The following is a 20,506-nucleotide window of genomic DNA, read 5'->3' on the forward strand; positions in this document are numbered from 1 at the left end:
AAAACGATTCATAACCTGTACATATTTATAATGGGCTAATTATTAGCTTTCATTTGATACCGCACTCGATAGGTTTGAATAAAAAACATTTACAATTTGGCGCCAAAAATCCGCCATTTAGATTTTTCAAGAATTTCATGTACCTACCCATTGTCACTCCGTCATTAAGACGAATCCAATGACGTATTATTTATCAAAATCGGTTCAGCCGTTGAGTAGTTACGAGGACATAGGAATAGACATACATACGCGTCAAAAACATAACACTTAAAAAAAAACCATGATAGGATAAAATCATTTGGGAAAAAATCTAATGGAAATCCATTCGATGACGACGGAAAAATTATCTGACCTTAACACCCAGGAGGGCTCAACACACAAGAGTTGCCACGGTAATACCCAATGAAAGAGGTTCCTTCCTGATTGATTTACCCGCCCAAAATGCGGTACATTATTGAGTAGGCATGCATACTTTAGCGCGTGTGGCAACTAACTGCGATTCGGGTCTTTTTTTACCCGATTACCAGAAGGAGGGTTGTTTTTCGAGCCCATTTATGTGTCTATGCTTGCATTTGAACCTGTTACTATATCGGGAAATACGTGCTGCTACAAATAAAAAATAAACCTTTTCACACTTCTCCTTCAGAAAAGTAACTTTTCCTCCCTGACGAGAGGGAGCAAAGTGCAACTTTTCTCTTCAAGGCTTTTCTAAGTGTTTTATTGCAAATGCCATATTTTGAAGTTGATAATTGTAAAGCCACGCCATTTTCTATGCTGGTTGTTCTTTAATAATATTAAGAATTTTTTTTTTTCAAGTTTATTAATGCTCGGTGTGAAAAGTTGTATGAGCCACTCGGGAGCAAAATTATTTTCATCTTGGGCGCTAACACTTGAATCCCTCATTACGCTTAGGATTGTAGAATCCTTCGCTACATTCTGGATTCAATTTACGCCCTCGCCGTAAATACACCATTTTGCTCCCTTGTGACACAAATAACTATTATAGCCCTTGGGGTAGGTAATGCCAGGAGAAAAGGCCCGCAGGTTTTATTTACAGCAGTGCAAAGTTCATTTATCCATAATTAGTTTTTACCAGGGGCTTCGCACGCGAATCATTAGATCCTGTACCACTACCATGAGTTTACAATGCCCGTACTCGATATCGATCGATAGCGACGACGTAAACTATTTGTATGGAGAATTGTACAGCGCCTCTACAAATAATTTACGCCGTCGCTATCGAGTACGGTCACTGTAAACTCATGGTAGTGGTACAGTACCCTTAGTGTAAGTTTTCGGTTACAAAATACATCTCGATCGCGTTCGCGTTAAAATCTCAATTTGTATGGAAACACGAACAGCGCCTCTAGCGGAACGTTTGCGGTTGCGAATCTGATGCCGTCTCTGTCTATTCGAACAAAACAAATAGAGACGGCATCACACCTAACCGCCAGTTAACACTAATCAATGGATGGTGAAACAGCCCCTAAGGGTACAGATCTAATGATATAAGCGTGCGAAGCCTCTGCTGGCAGTTGAACTGAAAGTCCAGAATTTTTGTAAATTTCCGTGAGAATACCCAAAAAGTTTCATCGTACTTGTAGTTTCATAACTCTATACTATACCCAGCTAAAGAGGTTTCGAGATTTTATACCGATCCTGTGAATCCTGCGCCTCCTGGAATATCGGGATAAAAAAGTAGCCTATGTGTCAGTTTGTTGTTATGTGTGTCAGCCGTGGTGGCCGAGTGGTTTGACCTATGGCCTCTCAAGCAGAGGATCGTGGGTTCAAACCCCGGCCCGCACCTCTGAGTTTCTTCGAAATTCATGTGCGAAATTACATTTGAAATTTACCACGAGCTTTACGGTGAAGGAAAACATCGTGAGGAAACCTGCACAAACCTGCGAAGCAATTCAATGGTGTGTGTGAAGTTCCCAATCCGCACTGGGCCCGCGTGGGAACTACGGCCCAAGCCCTCTCATTCTGAGAGGAGGCCTGTGCCCAGCAGTGGGACGTATATAGGCTGGGATGATGATGATGTGTTATTCCAGATTCCAGATGTCCAGCTATCTTCATACTAAATTTCATCCAAAGCCGTCCAGCTGTTTCACCGTGAAGGAGTAACAAACATACACACACACACACATACTCACTAACTTTCGCGTTTATAATAATTAGTACAATAAAATTATACTTGGTTTGGACAGATTTAACTAAATGTAAACAAAACAACGTCAATTGGTGTGTTAAATATTGAAATTCCCCCATTCATCTAACAAAACATTTACATTTCTGTATTGAAATACACTAGTCTAGTTTGTATTACAATGATAGACAAGTAAAATGTATAAAAACCTTGAATGTACTAGCAGCTGAAGTTTGTTTACATTTAGTTAAATAACTTATCCAAACCAGTATCCAAATAAAAACATCATAAAAATTATCATACAAGTTAGCCTGCTTGTTAGAGAGCTATTTAAGGGGACCCCATGCCCCAATGACCTTCGATCTAAATTCCTTAGTTTTTTAATGTTTTTTGTAGCTTATTGTATTAACAACAACGGCTTTAAGCAATATAGTATCCCATATTACTTCAAAGTTCATTGTCTTGGAGATATTTGGCATCAAAAGTTGAACAATTTTAGGCCAAAAAACTGGTTTTCAGGCCATAACTTTTGTGTTAATTAGTTTCAAATGAAAACCCTCGACCAGTTTTTAGAGACGTCAAAGGCGAATCCAAATATGTAGATCCATATATGTTAGATCTTTCACGTCAATAGAGATACGAAATAAGTGTTTTTTCAGACAATGTTTAATAAAATCATACATAATTAGGCATTCATTTTTTCAAAATACGATAGCCATTTGACTTATAATTCTATCTGTAGTGCAAAAGTAGGAGATACGATTCAAAACTTGTCAAAAATCGATGAAAACCTCTGTTAGCCCCTTAAGAGCAAGTGCGATGAAAGTTTAATTATTTTCGCTTGGGAACCACATTCATTAGTGACTAAATACTAATGAAGTACCTACCCGAGTACCTCGGTAACACTAAAAACAATTGAACACAGTCAATTTAACGAACAAGCGAAGCGTGTTGAATTCTTTGGTCTATATTTTCCGCAAGTCGTTGAGGTTTAGCCCGCCGTCTCTCTCCACAGTATCGCTTGAGAAAGAGACGGTGTGCTAAAACCGCTCGTTTATGATTGGTTTTTTGGAGTCTTTTTGTATTTTTTATTTCAACTCCAAATTTGTTACTTTTACGGGTATCCCGTGAAACCATATCGAAAATACAAACTGAGACATGGATGCACAGAAAAACCAGAAAAAGAGACCAGCACTGGAAATCGAATCCAGGTCCTCAGCAATCCGTGCTGCGTGCTATAACACCTACACCACTGCTGGACAGGAATTTAGACACGAATTTTTCCTATGCATACATATCTCAGGTTGCTTATTTCTACTATGCTACTTAAGCAGCAGCACTAGCGATATCGGTGTCACAAAACTGGTTGGGAGGACTAGTTGCTTTTTGGACCACTTGCTACTTAGACCAGTTGCTTCTTTAGACCACTTGCTACTTAGACCAGTTGCTTTTTAGACCACTTGCTACTTAGACCAGTTGCTTGTTAGACCACTTGCTACTTAGACCAGTTGCTTCTTAAGACCATTTGCTACTTAGACCAGCTGCTTTTTAGACCACTTGCTACTTAGACCAGTTGCTTCTTAGACCACTTGCTACTTAGACCAGTTGCTTCTTAGACCACTTGCTACTTAAACCACTTGCTATTTAGACCAGTTGCTACTTAGACCAGCTGCTTTTTAGACCACTTGCTACTTAGACCAGTTGCTTCTTAGACCACTTGCTACTTAGACCAGTTGCTTCTTAGTCCACTTGCTACTTAGACCAGTCGCTTTTTTAGACGAAATGATACTAACGTGTTCGTGTACGTGTTCAATACTTTCGGATAATCTAATTGACGGAGTAAATATAATTATATTATTTTTACCCAGAAAACTACCCAATTTTCAGGAAATGTTGTTGGAAATGTGTTGTTGAGAATGTAGTTTATTTAAGTTGGGTAGGGCTTCATTATGGCTGTCGCGGTATGTCACTACTCCGTAGGGGTTAGTATTACAAACTAAATGGGGTTAGGTTGAGCTCACATAATTACTAAATACGTTGAAAGGGCAAGTAGCTAAACAGTGCCAGTAGATGCCCTGTGTTAAATCTGAATTAGGGATCAACATTCAATTGAAGAGATACGTAGAAGAACAAGGGTCACCGACATAGCCAAGCGAATCAGCTCGTTGAAGTGGCAATGGGCGGGCCATATAGCACGGAGAACGGATGGCCGTTGGGGCCGAAAACTTCTCGGGTGGAGGCCGCGGATCGGCAAGCGCAGCGTAGGACGTCCACCAACAAGATGGACGGATGACCTGGTTAAAGCCGCAGGTGTACGGTGGATGCAGGCCGCTTCCAACCGAAGCAACTGGAGGTCTGTGGGGGAGGCCTATGTCCAACAGTGGACGTCCTACGGCTGAGATGATGATGATGATGATGATTCAATTTGACAATGTATCTTATCCAATGTCCTTAATGCCACGGTCTCAAACTGTCTACTCGTTCGTACATACGAGTACCTAATGTCATCTAAATCGGTCCAGCAGTAGCGACCGATGCGAGCGAGTAAAGAAGTAACAGACTGGCATAGAAAGTTGCTTTCGCGTTTATAAAGCCGAGTTTGGACTTACAAGAAAAATCGTGCAAGTTGCATTACATAAAAAAAAAAAAAATATCACGGGACAATTTACACCAACTGACCTAGTCCCAAAGTAAGCTTAGCAAAGCTTGTGTTATGGGTACTAAGCAACGGATAAATATAATTATATAGATAGATAGATACATACTTAAATACATAGTAAACACCCAAGACCCGAGAACAAACATTCGTATTTTTCATACAAATATCTGCCCCGACACCGGAATCGAACCCGGGACCTCAAGCTTCGTAGTCAGGTTCTCTAACCACTAGGCCATCTGGTCGTCTAAAGATAAGCTTGGCTTAATAATACTTAACATTAGTAAGGAAGGTGTTCATTGATATGGGCCTCCGCAAAGTAACGCCTGATTCAATAAATTAATATTAGTCAGGAGCTCTCTACGTCTTCTTACCTCTATTGTTACATTATGGTGGTACTAAACCAGTGATTCCCAAAGTGGTCCAGGTGGACCCCCAGGGGTCCACGGGAGACTTGCTGGGGGTCTACGTAGGCGTGAACAAAAAATGGGGGTCCATAAGATGTTAATGGGGGTCCGCGAAAATTTATCTGCTTTTGATAGTAAAGAGCAAAAATGTAAGCATAGTTTTTATAAGGGCATTGTTTTAAGTACCTAACTAAGCAGATAATATTTTAATAAGGCAAGCGACTGTTACTTGTCCAAACTTGCGTATTCGATATTACGTAAAATTTCGTGTACATGTACAGACTTGCAAAGCGCTATCCGCCCGACAATGCTTAATGCTTGTTCAGACACACCAACACAATTTTTATTTTTTGGTGACTTTAAGAATGTGGTAGAAATGTAGCAGCAGGGGGTCTACCGAAACCAGTAAAATTTTGAAAGTGGTCCACGAGAAAAATAAGTTTGGGAACTACTGTACTAAACTGTTGTCTGTTTGTCTGCAGCAAAGCTGAAATGGCTTATGTCCGGCGCGTGTAGCGGTGACATGTCGGCGCTGGGTTTGAAACACGCCGGCGAGCCCACTAGCGACACCAAACGTGAGTATCGGGAAGTAGTATAATTCGTTCGTAATATTTTTTTGCGCCCGCGGACCGGGAGACGAGCTGTCGGTAGGCCTCCAACAAGATGGAGGATCGCGGGAGCGCGTTGGATGCGGAAAGCACAAGACCGGTCTGAGTGAGGAGGTCTTGGGGGAGGCCTATGTCCAGCAGTGGACGTCTTTCGGCTGACATGATGATGATGAATATATTTTTGGCATAATGTAACTTTCACTATAAAGTTGTTTCTATACAAATAGCTGTAGGTAACCGAAAAAACTATAGGGCATTTCCCGGTTTTCCTTGGTATGAGGGTAACTCTTATAACACAACCAATATGAAATTTCTGAAAGCGCTGGTAGTTTAAAAAACCGGCCAAGAGCGTGTCGGACACGCCCAAGATAGGATTCCGTAGCCATTACGAAAAAATTAAGTAATATTTTTCTAAGGATTTCGTATTTTGTACGGAATATTCCAAGTTTAGGTATATTTTATGACTTAGGCTGCTATTTACTCATAAACTACTAATAATTCTCAAGAAAACTTAACCGTTATAGTTTTCCTTGTAAGTTTGATATACTTACTACCATCCTGATTTTTTTCAAATTTTTCCACCCACCGGTTTAGATTTTAGAGGGGGGGACGCTCGATTTTAATGAAAATTTGCACTTTAAAGTTGAATATTGTGCAAAAAAAAAATGAATCGAAAAATCGTTTAGCAACCCTCTAATGGTTTTAACCCTTTGACCATTATTTTTTTAAAGCAATGAATCGAGAACTTTAACGATACGCACAGCATGAATGATTTTTTTATGATTTTTGAGAAAGAGAAATGTATATATTATTGCAGGGTTTCCGAATTATGAGACGGCAATATGTTTGCCGCTATCAGCCAAGGGCATTAAGTGACAAGACCGTCATGTCAGTTTGCCTGGGGAACTACGGGTGGCACGACGTATCTAAAATAAATAAATTAAAAACCAATAGATGATAAGAAATAATTAAAACCTTTATTTAACTTAAAACTGAATTCTTTCAGCAATAAAGGTAAAAGGCAAATTTGAAGTATTGAATTAAGCTATTGCTCCATATATAAATCAATAACAATTGTAGCCTAACCCACCTTTCCTTTAATAAACACCAGACACTTAACGGATAGTGGCAAATATATTGCCGTCTTAATTTTTTAAAATTATCAAATAACAGATTTTTTTTCTTTAAACTTTATATCGCCAATCTTGTCTCTGAAAGTAGAGAATTGTGACTATCGGATAAATCCAGCAAACAAAATTTTATTTACAAACATTTTTGTTCAATTGTAAGGAATAGTTAAAAATCTAAGTTCAGGCCTAAGAATCATCATTTAACATGGGTTGGAATAACGTTTATCTGCTATTCTTTTTTTCGTAAATTGGTACGAGTATGTTCTCTTATGCGAACCAAAAGTTATATTAACTAACAACACGTTCATTGAGAAAAAAATAAAATATCTGAGTCGTATGACGGCAAATATCTTGCCGTTACCCACTAAAGGGTTAAAAGACATAGGTCTTTTCAACGTATCGTTTTCCAACGATACCCCACACTACAAGGTTGGATGAGAAAAAAAAAACACCCTCACTTTCCGTCTAAGGGAGGTACTCAAAAAAATATATTTTTTATTGCACATTTGGCGGCATAGTTTACATATATATTCGTGCAAAATTACAGCTTTCTAGCTTTAATAGTCCCTGAGCAAAGCCGCGGACGGACAAACAGACAGACATGGCGAAACTATAAGGGTTCCGTTTTTGCCATTTTTGCTACGGAACCCTAAAAATGACGTGTAAAAGTTTTACTGAATAAATGATTTGAATTTGAACTTGAATAAGTAAAGTCTGAAAATCTTGGTCTATCTGTCTGTGCCAGTAACCATCTAAAATCACTCTCAAGAAAGGACTAGATCGCACTTGGCCAGTTTTTTTTTTTAGTCATTATACATGATAGTCGCATACGCCCCGCGAAACGTGCTTTGGACAGCCTTGAAAAAGTTAGATATCATTTAAATTCTATATATTTATGATTTCCATGAATACAACCATTTGATCTAATAGTACTTACCTTTGTTACTTAGTTCAGGGATTCTCAAAGTGGGGTACGCGAACCCCTAGGTGTTCGCTATTCGACGGTAGGGGGTTCGCGACAACTTTTACTTGGTGACTGCAAGACTGGCAAGATGATTAAGATTGGTTTTTGGAGTATTTTTGTATTTTTTATTTCAACTCCAAATTTGTTACTTACTTGTTTGTTATTTGTTGTTGTTAGTTTCAGTTTGTATTTTCGTTGGCAAGATGATTCTTACCTATACTTGTTACTTTATTGAAATAAATAATATACATTATATTATGATGACAATTGAAATATAAATTGAAATATAAATAAACTTAGTTTCTCCAACAGCCAATTTTATTACTATCTTTGGGGGGGAGAGTTCGATCGTGGGGGTACGTGGAGCCATTTTTGATTACTATCTAGGGGGGGGGGGGTGGGCCATGTGGAGAAACGACGTACCTACACCATGTACGTGTAAGTACCCTGACTTAGTTGATCTGCACTATGTAATCTGTAATATTATGGTTTCAGTAGAACTCATTGATGACAGATAACAAGTTATGACTGTACCACTGTTTCGAGCGGTGTACATGTTCGGAGTTAGTACAGTCAACAAAGTTACAAAAATATATAAATAAATAAATATTACGGGACAATTCACACCAATTGACCTAGTCCCAAAGTAAGCTTAGCAAAGCTTGTGTTATGGGTACTAATGAACGGATAAATATAATTGACAAGATTTCATATTTCTAAGACTATAATTTGATTCGTTCTCTGTATTCTGTTTGGAAAGAGAAAAACGCTGATATTTTTAAAATTTCGCTACAACTATTAATTAATTTATTTCAATTTTTTTAAGATGTGCTTATTCTAAAAGGGCTTACTCCAAAACTACGACACAATAGATCCATTACTTTTGTCTAGTCTCTTAAAAAAAAGATCACGTAAATCTGACGTAGACGTTGCATAGAGATTTTTTTTTTAATAGTTCGTCCGTTCGGACAGGCTAAAGTCAGGGACCATATATCAAAATTATGACAGCTCCTTTTTCTGGTGATAAAGGCAAAGGAAACATATCTATTCTGTTGTAGTGCTGGCAGTTTCAGACATATTTTTTTCAATTTTTGTATTTTTTTTAATATGGAGAAATCAATTATAATAAATATTTTCTCATGTTCAGGAGGCAAAACTCTTTCGATAGATACATACTTAAATACATATTAAACACCCAAGACCCGAGAACAAACATTCGTATGCTTCATACAAATATCTGCCCCGACACGGGAATCGAACCCGGGACCTCAAGCTTCGTAGTCAGGTTCCCTAACCACTAGGCCATCTGGTCGTCAAAAATAAATATGTACACGATCTGAATATTAAGTCTTGTTTACAGTCAAGTGTAAAAATATGAACTTATTCAAAGTTTCAAAAATAAGTACCACACTCTTATTTCGACGCAATAAGGCCGTAGTATACATATTTTTGAGTGGTTCGAATAGATACTTATTTTTGCACTTGAATGTACAGTCACCAGCACCAATATCTGACACAACAAGCGTGCATAAATATCTGATACGACTCTATTTCTAGAGCCGGAAGGACGTGTCAGATATTTTTGCACTCTCCGCTGTGGCAGATATTAATGCTGGTGACTGTACATATTTTTGTAACTTTGGCCGTGTCCATCTTTTTGCCGTTGACTGTACAGTCAATCGATTTGATGCTAGACCACCACAGAACCGTGTCGTATCGTAATGACATTTTAAGACACTCGATAAACATTGTTATAGAGAAATATTATTTGTGCCTACCGCCGTGCCGGTGCCGGGCCGGCTAATAGAAAAACAGCCATTAATTGGGAGTTTATAAAAAAAACAATGGTTTTTATTACTTTTTTGAATATGTACTTAATTACTAGAAATCAGTTTCGATATTTTTTCATACAATTTTCCACTTTTTTAAATTACTTTAAGTTCTGCCACACCCATGCTTATTACATGAAGTTGATCTGATCTGTATGCGTATATTGAGCATCAGCATTTTTTTGTGTAAACATGAAGATGTGAAGTGGTAAACTGTTATTTAATTACTAATTAGCTGGTGTCAATGTTCGCTGCAAAACAAAGAATGACACTCAAGGTTGACACTGTCAATGTCATTATGTGAGGTTGCGGGTTCAAATTGAATTCCGTATATAATCCACTCGCAGACTGTGAAGAATTCTAATTCTAATCCTCACAGAATAAAGTACATCTTGGTACGCATTACGCATACGTCATAGTTTTTAAATTCAAATGAATCATTTTAAAATTAAATAACTACAAGAAAAACAAAACAAGAAACTAATATTGGTTTTTGGAATCTTTTGTATTTTTTATTTCAAAATCAAGCAACAAATGACACAGATGAAGCTCGTTAATGTTCGGGGGGGGGGGGGCACGTCAGGTTGATTGACAATAGAAAAAATACGACTCCGATTTTGTTTTGAAATCTTATCAACAATACAATACAATAACTCTTTATTGCACACCAATACATAGCAAGCAGTACAGAAAAAACAGGTATTCGAGTATACACAGAGACTTTCTGAGTTCTGAGGTAGGCAATAGGCGGCCTTATCGCTTCAGAGCGATCTCTTCCAGGCATCCTTTACAATGGAATGGATGGAGAAGTAAGGAATAAATTTTAGCAGATGGTGAATTTACATTACATTACAGCAATATCAAAAATACATAACCATTTATACAGTACACATACACAACAAATCTAAATAGATAGGTAGACACATAACAACATTAACAACATACTCATAAATAAATTAACAGTTATAACATTCACACGCAAGACGACAGATAGTGCTCCCTAAGCATAGACTTGAAGATAGGCAAGGACTAATTCACCAACGCACTAATTATATGTGTATTTTAGGAATGTGGCCTATTGTGGGCCTTATTACACTTGCTATTTGCGGGACACCCCATCCTGATTTTCCCGCGAGTATGCAACGAAATAATTACGCGCTTGCAGCGAACTCGTCTCGCTTCCAACTCGCCTGCAAATCGCAAGTGTAATAAGGACCCAAGAGCATGGGTTCTAATATAGTTGTTTCATAACCAGCAGGCGAGCGCAGACGCGGCGCGGCGGGCCGCGCGGCCGCGCTGCGGCGGGCGCCCTCCGACTCGGACTGCTCCGGGGAGACCGCTTCGCTGTCCGCGGACAGCGGGGAGCGCCGCCCCGCGCCGCCGCCGCCCCGGAGCGGCAAGACGCGCGGGTGAGCCAACAAACAACCCAGCTAACCAATTTCCTCCATCGCACTTCGAATACCTTTCCACCCTCACCACCTCATCAATAGCGCCCGTCTACTACAATTTTTCACACAAAGTTTCAACTTTGGAATCAGCATGCAGCGCCAGTATTTCCGGACCGGTACAACTTAGGGATCTTCAAAAACGAGCGTACTCTTTCCTCAAAGGGCCTCCATTTGAACTTATGTTATGGGAGTGCATGGGCGGCGGTGATTGTTTTCCATCAAGTGACCTGCCTCGTCCAGTGTTGTTTGCCCCCTATCATATAAAAAATCTTTCAAAGTAGACCACGGGCTGCTTGTTGCCAAAATACGGGCCAGTGAACTCTCAATACACGCAGATAGCTACCAAAATACGAACCAACTTACTCCTACGATACTTCAGGTACACAACTAGTTGCACAGCAGCTCATCGGCTCAGCATATGCTACAGTTTAGACACGCAGCGGTAAGGCGCGACGTAGAAGGTTATGTTGCATGATAGTGACCGGTCGTTGACAATGCCTAGTCAGCTGAGAAAACGCCAACTCACCCACTCACAGTCAACACAGTTCCACTTGGTCTCGCGAACGGCAACTCCAAACACACTTAGGGCAGAACATGGCACAGCACCGTCAGCTAAGGACATACAATTCGGACACATACTCAGACGTATGGGTCAACACATTTAGGGTTAATTTTTCAGTCACACAGCACGTCATCCGCTCCGCCTTCATCGGCAAGCTTCAATCGCGCCACACGCTCTGAAATGGACTCGCAGTGTAAGGAGACTCAGGAAACGCTCAGGTTAGTGCTCTCCAAGACTTAATCGTGTGCTAATTGGCGCACCAACGGTACAGGTCTTCGACTGATCCAGTGGCCCAAGAAGCGGTACACAGTGGGCTTTTAAAATAGTTCGCTTTGGAAACGCGTATTTCGAAAATAAAGACGTCCCTAGTAGCGCGCATAGACAAGTGTGCTAGTGTGCACCAACTTCGGAGCTCTTAGCTCTTTAAATCGAACCAGTGTAATCATTAATCAAAGCCCGCGTTCCGAAAGGCGTAATGTGTCTCAGGTCTAAAAGCGTAAATTAGTAAATGTTTGCAAAATAAACCCTAAACTTCCCTTGCTGATTTAAAAAACACTTTCTGCAAATTTAGATAGTGCTCAAAAGAAATGAGTCTATCGTCAACATAAAAGTGAAACTGAGGATCATCGGGGTATGTGAATTTAAAGAAATCAAAGTACGACACTTCCCAAAGTTTCTACCACAAGCTTCAAGTGACCTAAAAATGTTTGTTTGTTTGTACACAGCCGGCGGCGCGGGAGCGAATGGGAGGTGCTGGAAGGGTTGAAGGATGGGCAGCGGTTCGAGCGGCGGCCAGAGGTGTTCAACGGATACCTGCACAAGAAGCGCAAATGGCCGCTCAAAGGTTGGCACAAGGTAAGGGCCAGCTCACAAGGAGGTAGGGTACACAGGTCAACGGGTACAGGCCAGATGCGTTTGCATACAATAATGCCAATAGACGTGTCTGTCACTTTGAAAGTTCGACTTTAGCGACATATTTATTTGATAGGTATTTGTTAAATAAATGATAGACCACTTATTTGGCTGATGGTACCTGCACAACAAGCGTGAGTGGGCCCTGGCCAATCAAGGAACGGGACAAAGTAAAGGAAGACCAACTGGGGTTGCATGGATTACACAAGTGGCAAAGGGATGTTATACATATAACCAATACAAAACAGGGACCTGAGGCCGTATTGTTGCAGGTGGTAGGACCTTGTACTACGGTCACCATCTTGCTCGCTAATCCTGCCGTGAAGCAGCAGTGATTGCACTTGTTGTGTTTCGGCTTGGAGAGTAAGACAGCCGGCGAAATTACTGGCACTTGAGGTATCCCATCTTAGGCCTCTAGGTTGGCAACGCATCTGCACTACCCCTGGTGTTGCAGATGTTTATGGGCGGTGGTGATCTCTTACCATCAGGAGACTCACTTGCTCGTTTGCCATCCAGTCGAATAAAAAAAAAAATTGTCTAACGTTTCTGACATTCGCGCGCACAATCAAATAACGCCCATAATGGAATGTTTTTAGTAAATTTAAAAGGTCATTTTTATAGTCAAATACAAAATTCTTTAAAACAGTTGCTTTAAACGTTCAAAAAACTTTTTACTGTTTCAAAAAGTTTATTGCTAATGTTAAAACGACCTAATAACAGTTGTGTAAGACCCTATAGTATATTATAATAAGCAATTCGCATTTTTTTCAGCGATTCTTCGTAGTAGACGGCGGTATACTGGTCTACGCGCGCTCCCCGACAGATGTCGCGCGCGGCCGTCTGCACGGCTCGCTGGACGTCGGTCTGTCCGTCATCTCGGCTAAACCGCGTCGCCGACGCATCGACATAGACGCCGATGAGTTCATATACCACCTCCGAGCGAAGACGCCTGATGTTTTCCGGACCTGGTTAAACGTTCTGAAGGCGCATCGGTGAGTGTACCTATTATTGTTAGCTTCTTAATAATAACCAGTGTCCAAAAGAGTTGTTCTTAGTAGGACTGTTGTCAGAGCGTCGAGGATTCAGACGAGGTACAAGGACCAGTGGCATGCAGTGAAAGTGTTGAGCGCCATAGCAGCGTGCATTGGTTCAATTTCAGGGTAGGCAATGCTAGCTGCAATGAGGGCTATCGTTTTTTGTCTTTCTAGATGGCGCCACTGTTGCGTGAGGTTTTTAGTGTGGCTTTCAAAGTCTGTTATTACGCGCGTGAAAACAAAGTTTAGATTAAAATCATATTTAATACACATTAAAACCGTACCATAAATGTCGAGCAAACCAAAGTGTTGCGTAGTCTCGTTTTGTTCGGAAAAAAAGGGAGGACAAAAGTTTCCGAAACACAAAACTGTCTCAAAACACAGACATTCATTGCCCCGTATATAATTGCCATAATTAATTTCAGGTAATGCAAAATATTCACAAAATTATTCTAATTATAAATAAACCCGCGTAGCTCACCCAACAACTATGAGATGTGACATTTCGGAGACCTCACGCTACACTAGCGCCTCTAGCGGCGAATTCATACGCGATAGCCCTCATTGATCCAATGCCAGAGCGGCACTAGCTGCACCCGAACCGCCCGCTAGCACCAGCGTTACCATGAGAGTGCCTAACCTCACTGAACGCAACTGAAAGGACTAATGTACGGTGGATCATGGACTTTCCAGAAGACTGCTCTTTTATCAACGTGCTTCCGTTTCTGCCGCTTCTCTAAGCGCATAGCGGCTATCTGAACCAAAACGATTTTTTATTGTGTCAGTCTAGCTGGTGATAAGCCGTGTCCGCGTACCCCTAAAAACCCAATGATTCCTATAGATCATCATCATGATTTCAGCCACTTCTAGACGCAGGTCTTTCCCGACGATCTATTTTGTGCTACCCGCAAAAAATGGGCTTTACCGGATCAGCCGTCCCCACCGGAGCACTACCAATATTTCATCTTTCGGTGTGCGGTCGCCACTCCGGAACTTAAAAAAATACTAAAAATACAATGATTATGATCAAACGTAAGCTTATTATGTATTATCTTTTGCTATAAATCAAATCAAACCTAGGGCGTTTATCAGGCTAGCGTGCTCGATCTTAGTTCAGATGTTTGCTTACCATCAGTGATTCTGGTGAAAAGCAAGCCGTTTTCTGTTTAAAAAAAAGGATAATAAAGCTATCTACATAGGTACCAAATTTCCGCCAGCCGTTTTACCGTGAAATAATGTCAATCATACATACTCAGACTTCTCATTCATAAAATTGTAGGATATAAAAACTTTGTTGGTCTCATTTTCAGTTTGTACCGCCAGCATCTTCTGACTTTCGGCGCTCGTGAATCCGTGCCTAAAATCCATGCACCCTTGGACGAACTTCCGCCCACCGATACATCATCACGTGAGTACACAATCGATTCCTGGTCTCACTCTCAAGACCTGCGCACCATCAATCTCGCCCGCTGTCTCTTTCTACCCACCGTTATATACAGTTTCATAGAAAAAGACGGTAACTGTGTTCAGTTTTATAATGTATGTTTGGGATGGTCTTGTGAGTTGGGTACCTGCAATATTTTTTTTAGTTTGGGTTTTTGTGATTTTGCCCATTTTCAGAGTTTCAGGGATTAAATGTTTTATAATTTGTGTTTCTAGTAACTTAGAAGTGTTTTTTATAAATGAAAATGGCAGTGCTTTGTTTTAAAGCAGTCAAAATCTATTTCAAACTACTGCACATTCCGCTACAGACAGAAGGTGAGGTTTCTACCAAGTTTGGAACCGCTTCAAATCCCCCCGGCCTAGATTGATTATTATTTTTTGTACAATCCTTTTTTTCATCCTCCCTTTAGGTATATCCCACTCCAGCGCGGAAACCTTCTCGACCCTGACAAATACGTCTCAATGTAGCCCCGACACAAAAATAAAAGAATCCCCAACCTTCTACCTCCCAACCAGTCGTATCCAATCATCGGTTATCGAAAACAAGTCACATAATAGCATAAAAGAAAATTCCGAGCAAAGCAGCGGACTCAACATAAACCTCGAAACGATCGACGTCGAAAAAATCGATAGAAAACTGAAAACACCCACGACCGTTCAAAATGGCAGCCTATGCTCCATGTGCTGTATAGAAAAAAGAATACAATACAAAGAGAGCACCACACAGCCTTCTCGAAACTCTTCGTTAAACAACGACGAAGAACAAATACACAGCACCAACTTAGACATACGGGCCTTGAAGAGCATGGAACCCAAGAGGTCATCCGCACAAGATGGCTTCAAACGCACGGTGTCCAATTTCATGTCATCTTTTATAGGCGAGTGTAACTTAAATCCTTCTAATAAAGTTTCTCAAAGCCCGTCAAGCGCCAGTTCCTCAAAAGCACCGCAAATCTCTGTACAATCCGTTCGCAAACATCTAACGTTCGGTGACAAGAGTCAGACGACTTTGTTCTTCTTTTCGCGCAAAAATCGCACTCGCGAAAACGGAGACGAAGAAGAATGGGCCATGAAAAGAAGCAAGAAGTCTACTAATGTTGTGAAGTATAGGAACTCCATTCCTGAACCACTTTTAAAAAGACCGATCAGCAAGTGCATGTTGCTTGCTAAGTATAAGCTGAATGAAAATGAGAGCGAGAGGCAAGACAAGGTAAATAGAGGCGTTCTCTGTGACCTCTCTTATCCTACACAGAACAAGTCCATACAAGACGTTATGTCCCCTTCCGAATATGACGGTATTACTGAAAAACTTATACTCAGTATATTCGATAATCATATGGAAGGCGAAATCAATAACCGAATGAAAAGTGAATCCCCCGATAGCAAATTTAAGGGTTACGTTAATCAGGTTGTTAAGGAACTGTACAATGTTACGCAGTGTCAATCGGGATGCCACCCTGTCACATTCTTATTCAGATCACTATTGGATTTTTACTTAAGGAACACTGGAAGTGAAAAGATAAAACTGGCTTTGCAGAAAACTAAATCAGTTCCGAAACAGTCTCATAAACATTTCACTAAAGATGCTATGATATCAAGCGAATTTATAAATAGTGCCACTAAAGAAACCCAGGTGTTCGAGAAGCGCATTGAGGTGAGGAAATGTGAGAATACTACTCTGAGCACGAAAAGCAAACCGAAGGGAAAGAAATGTTCATGTGAGAAAGAAACAAGCCCGGATCCTAAAAGTCCGAAAGGAGACACAGACAGCTTCGAAAAAGAACGTCGCATACAAGAATTAGAGAGATTAATGAAAAACACTGTCTATTTATGCGAGACTGTACAAAGCATGCAAAGGCAAAACATGCAAAGCAAAGAAAACGATATAAAGATAACGAAAACCTTAATTAATAATCTAAGTAAAATGTCAAAGAAATCAGGAGTGCACAAAGTAAGCGAAGAGAAGCGTCAAAGATCCGATGAATCGACGGAGTTACCTGCAATACAAGACACTATCAACCGCCTCATTAGCGAGACGGAGATGCCCCCAGAAATGGCTAAAGAGTTCCTACACATGTATCTAGATGTGCTTTGTAATGAGAGCAGTAAACACAATTCAAGCAGTTCACGGTCCAGTGACACTTCTAAGTCGTGCAAGACTATTGGTGACGCCTTGCCTAGCGACGGTGTTCAGACCGAATCTGTGATAAAGAAAATATCTAAAAGTGTCACCGCCCGCCCTAACGTCGAAGTCTCTAAACCTTCGTTCGCAGATGACGATCAGAATAAACATGACAGTATTGACCCTGGCCAGTTGTATTTACAAGAAATGCTGGACGAAATCACAACAGTATTTACTGAAAGCAGAGTTCAAGATTCCAGGACACAAAAAAAAGATACTGCGCATGAGGGTGGCAAGGACACTATAGTACGTGATTTAAAACGATCTAGAAATTCTACTAGCAAAAATCATATTTACGAAGTCAAAGAAGACAATTCAGTTGTAATAGATCTTTCAAAGTACGACCTCCATCGCATTTCAATGATCAATGACGCCGCCTCTGCTAGAATGATAACAGTGAAAATTAAATTGAAAGAAAAACCAGCTGAGTATGGCGAGTGGAAACGCAAACATTTGAGCTTGAAGTTTTCGAATGATCATCCAAAGCAGTCTCAAGTCAAAGCTGCAACACCATGGCCGCGACAAGTAACAGGTTCCTCCAAACAAGCTGAGCTGCATTTCATTAATACGCAGGCTCCTTTCCTTGGGTTTGATCCAAAAGACCAGATAGAGTTGAAACCTTACCTAAGCACTAGCGACGCTACGTCCAAAGGTAACCATGAAACTTTGCATGGAAGCGGATCCTTCAACTTCTCAATTCAAAGCAGTGAAATTTACCCACATTTATCTCCTTCAAAATTATCTATTGACAGTAACGACAATGCCCAATGCTTCCTAATATCTTCGCTGAAGAAAAAAATTAAGTTACAAGGGAATAGCAAGAGACAACTGAACATATCCAGGACTGACTCCCCTCATCCAAGTTTTCCTAAACCTCCTGATGGCTTGACCGTATTCCAAAAGGAACCACCGGGCATCATAAATGAACGATTCATTCTTCTTCTCCTAGAAAACTTGACACTTCTATCTAAGAATCTACCAGACTTTTATAAAGAAATAAGCAGCATGTATGTAAAGTTGAAGAAACGTTACGACGAAACAAATACTAACCAAGACTCAGCTAATCTTTATCTTTTGGGAAAAAATTGTAAAGATAATCTGAACGAAAAGAAACTGATGTTTGATGGTGTGACGCAATATGACTCCTCTGTTTTCCCTGGCAGTTATCATCATGGTGTGATAGAGGCTGTTCAGATTGCGGTGAATACCAGTGTCCTAGCGGCCTCTAATAACGTTGTAGACAAATCAGTCAGCGCCAAAGAACTGCCTATTCAGCAAAGTAAGCAATGTAAACAGATCGAGCATGGTCCTTCGAATCCAGACATGTCCAAAGAAAAATCTATTGAAACGCAAACATCTTACACGACATGTTTGACCATGAGCATCGAAAACACTGCAATACGTAAGGACCAAGCCATTTCTATCCAAGAGTGGTGCAACAAACTTACTCAGGAATGTGCAATCAGCACTGTAATAAAGTGCTTTTGCAACAATGAAATTCTGAATTTCGCAAAACCAGTTCCTGAAGATAAAGTAAAGAAAGCGGATAACGAGATCGTAGTTCCGAAGAAGTTTAAAAAGAAACATTCCTCTAAAATCCGGCAGGATCTTATAAAGCAGATAAAGCTGCTGTCGTCTTCGTTGAAAGTGTCAGCGCAATGTCAAACAGAGAAGAAATTAAACAGGCACGCGAACTGTTTCGAGAAGGACTTTAGAGTGTTTCAGTTGTTTCCGAAGACCAGATGTAAGTTCGCACGGTCGGGGTCGGTCACGGACTCCAGCGTGCTCACAGAAAATAAAGCGAAGAGCGATGATTTGAAAACGATATACAGATGTACCAGTGTTCCCTCCTTTTCCTCTGGTTAGTCCTTCCTCCAAGTAGTTTTGAAATCCAAAATTCGTCACATTGCATTATTAGTCTTTAAACCTATGAGCAGTAGGTCTGTTGGTACAGACTTATTGTACTGTTTAGCAAAACTTTTGCTTTATAAGACTTGATTTACATAGAATCTAGTTTAGGCTTAGCTAGATTGGAAATCAATTAGTAGCTTCATTATATTATCATGTGCAAATTAATTATATTTCGTGAACATCAACTATCACATTAGTTTGCCTTACTCGTTGTGGGAATTAGGCTTCTAAATTTATGACTTAGATGAAGGTATTTAGCTCCCTTACTCTTTCTTAAACGTAACATTAGAGCAGGACCCGTAGAATGTCATTTTTTCTGGCCTATTGAGTTTCTTCCCTTAGTCTCGGTCCACCTTGTAGTTAGCACGTATATTAGGCAAGATCTATCTTTTTAGTCTTTTATGATACAAATTGAATGGCAAAAGACGATATTTGCATTAAAGTAACTCGATATCATCAGTGAAATTATGAGTAGATAACTGTTTCTCTTTAGTTTAAAGTCAAAATGTGTTCTTTTCAGTATTCAGTCATTCGTTGATCAGTTGGAGAACAGCCATATATTTTAGCAAATTTTCCAAAGTTTTCTAAACAGAACTCAATGAACATGAAGTTTCGTCTTTTGCTATCTTACATTCTTTTATCAGAAACATAAGAGAATCTAAAAAAGTAGCTATAATTAAGTGAAATTATTGAAAAAATTATCTTATCTTATTATCTTAATATTCTTTTCCAAAGATGATGACACCAGTGTCAAGTTCATATTATTTTTATTTAATACAATGATTCTCTTATGTTTCTTGTAATACTAGTTTTAAGCTAATTCTGTAGCTATCTCTTCCCCTCCTGCACAATTCCTTTATGAGTGTTATGGACTACATTAAAATACACAATTCATTAATTCATCAGATGCCCAATAAGTATCTGTAAAAGTATACCACCCTTTGGAAGGCTTTTTGCCACATTTTTCAAAACATCAGAGAAATACTTGGTCGAGCGGTTGAACAAAGTGTCCTAGACAAGACCATAGTATTCGAATTTTTTGAAACTGAGATAAAATACCTGTGCACAAAATAATAGGGCTTAACTTAACTTAATTGTTATCAGTAAAGTCTATTCAGGTAAAGTTTGTGGCCATTGTGATCAAACTGCCTGTATTGAAATACCTAGATTAAAATTTGATGAATTGACTAGTGATGGGAGCATTAGTTCAGAAACTAAATCTTAGTACCTAAATTCTAGACTTTATCTTGTATAAAACATACATCACTCAGATC

The 20,506-nt window shown here is 39.9% G+C and overlaps 1 protein-coding gene across 9 annotated transcripts in view; it reads left to right on the forward strand.

The window, feature by feature from the left end:
• LOC141441431 (uncharacterized) overlaps window positions 1–20,506 on the forward strand; it is a 75,839-nt gene that overhangs the window by 20,187 nt on the left and 35,146 nt on the right. For 8 of the 9 annotated variants that reach the window (XM_074106165.1, XM_074106158.1, XM_074106161.1 and 5 more), the window contains exons 2-7: window positions 5,692–5,784; window positions 10,996–11,149; window positions 12,476–12,605; window positions 13,434–13,654; window positions 15,007–15,104; window positions 15,550–19,182. In XM_074106165.1, coding sequence (XP_073962266.1) covers window positions 5,709–5,784; window positions 10,996–11,149; window positions 12,476–12,605; window positions 13,434–13,654; window positions 15,007–15,104; window positions 15,550–19,182 — 4,312 coding nt within the window. In that variant the 5' untranslated portion in view covers window positions 5,692–5,708. The remainder of the gene's footprint in view (window positions 1–5,691; window positions 5,785–10,995; window positions 11,150–12,475; window positions 12,606–13,433; window positions 13,655–15,006; window positions 15,105–15,549; window positions 19,183–20,506) is intronic. The other variant, XM_074106160.1, reaches the window with a different exon arrangement.

The sequence above is a fragment of the Choristoneura fumiferana genome, chromosome 24 (assembly GCF_025370935.1).
Source record: "Choristoneura fumiferana chromosome 24, NRCan_CFum_1, whole genome shotgun sequence".
NCBI lineage: Eukaryota > Metazoa > Arthropoda > Insecta > Lepidoptera > Tortricidae > Choristoneura > Choristoneura fumiferana.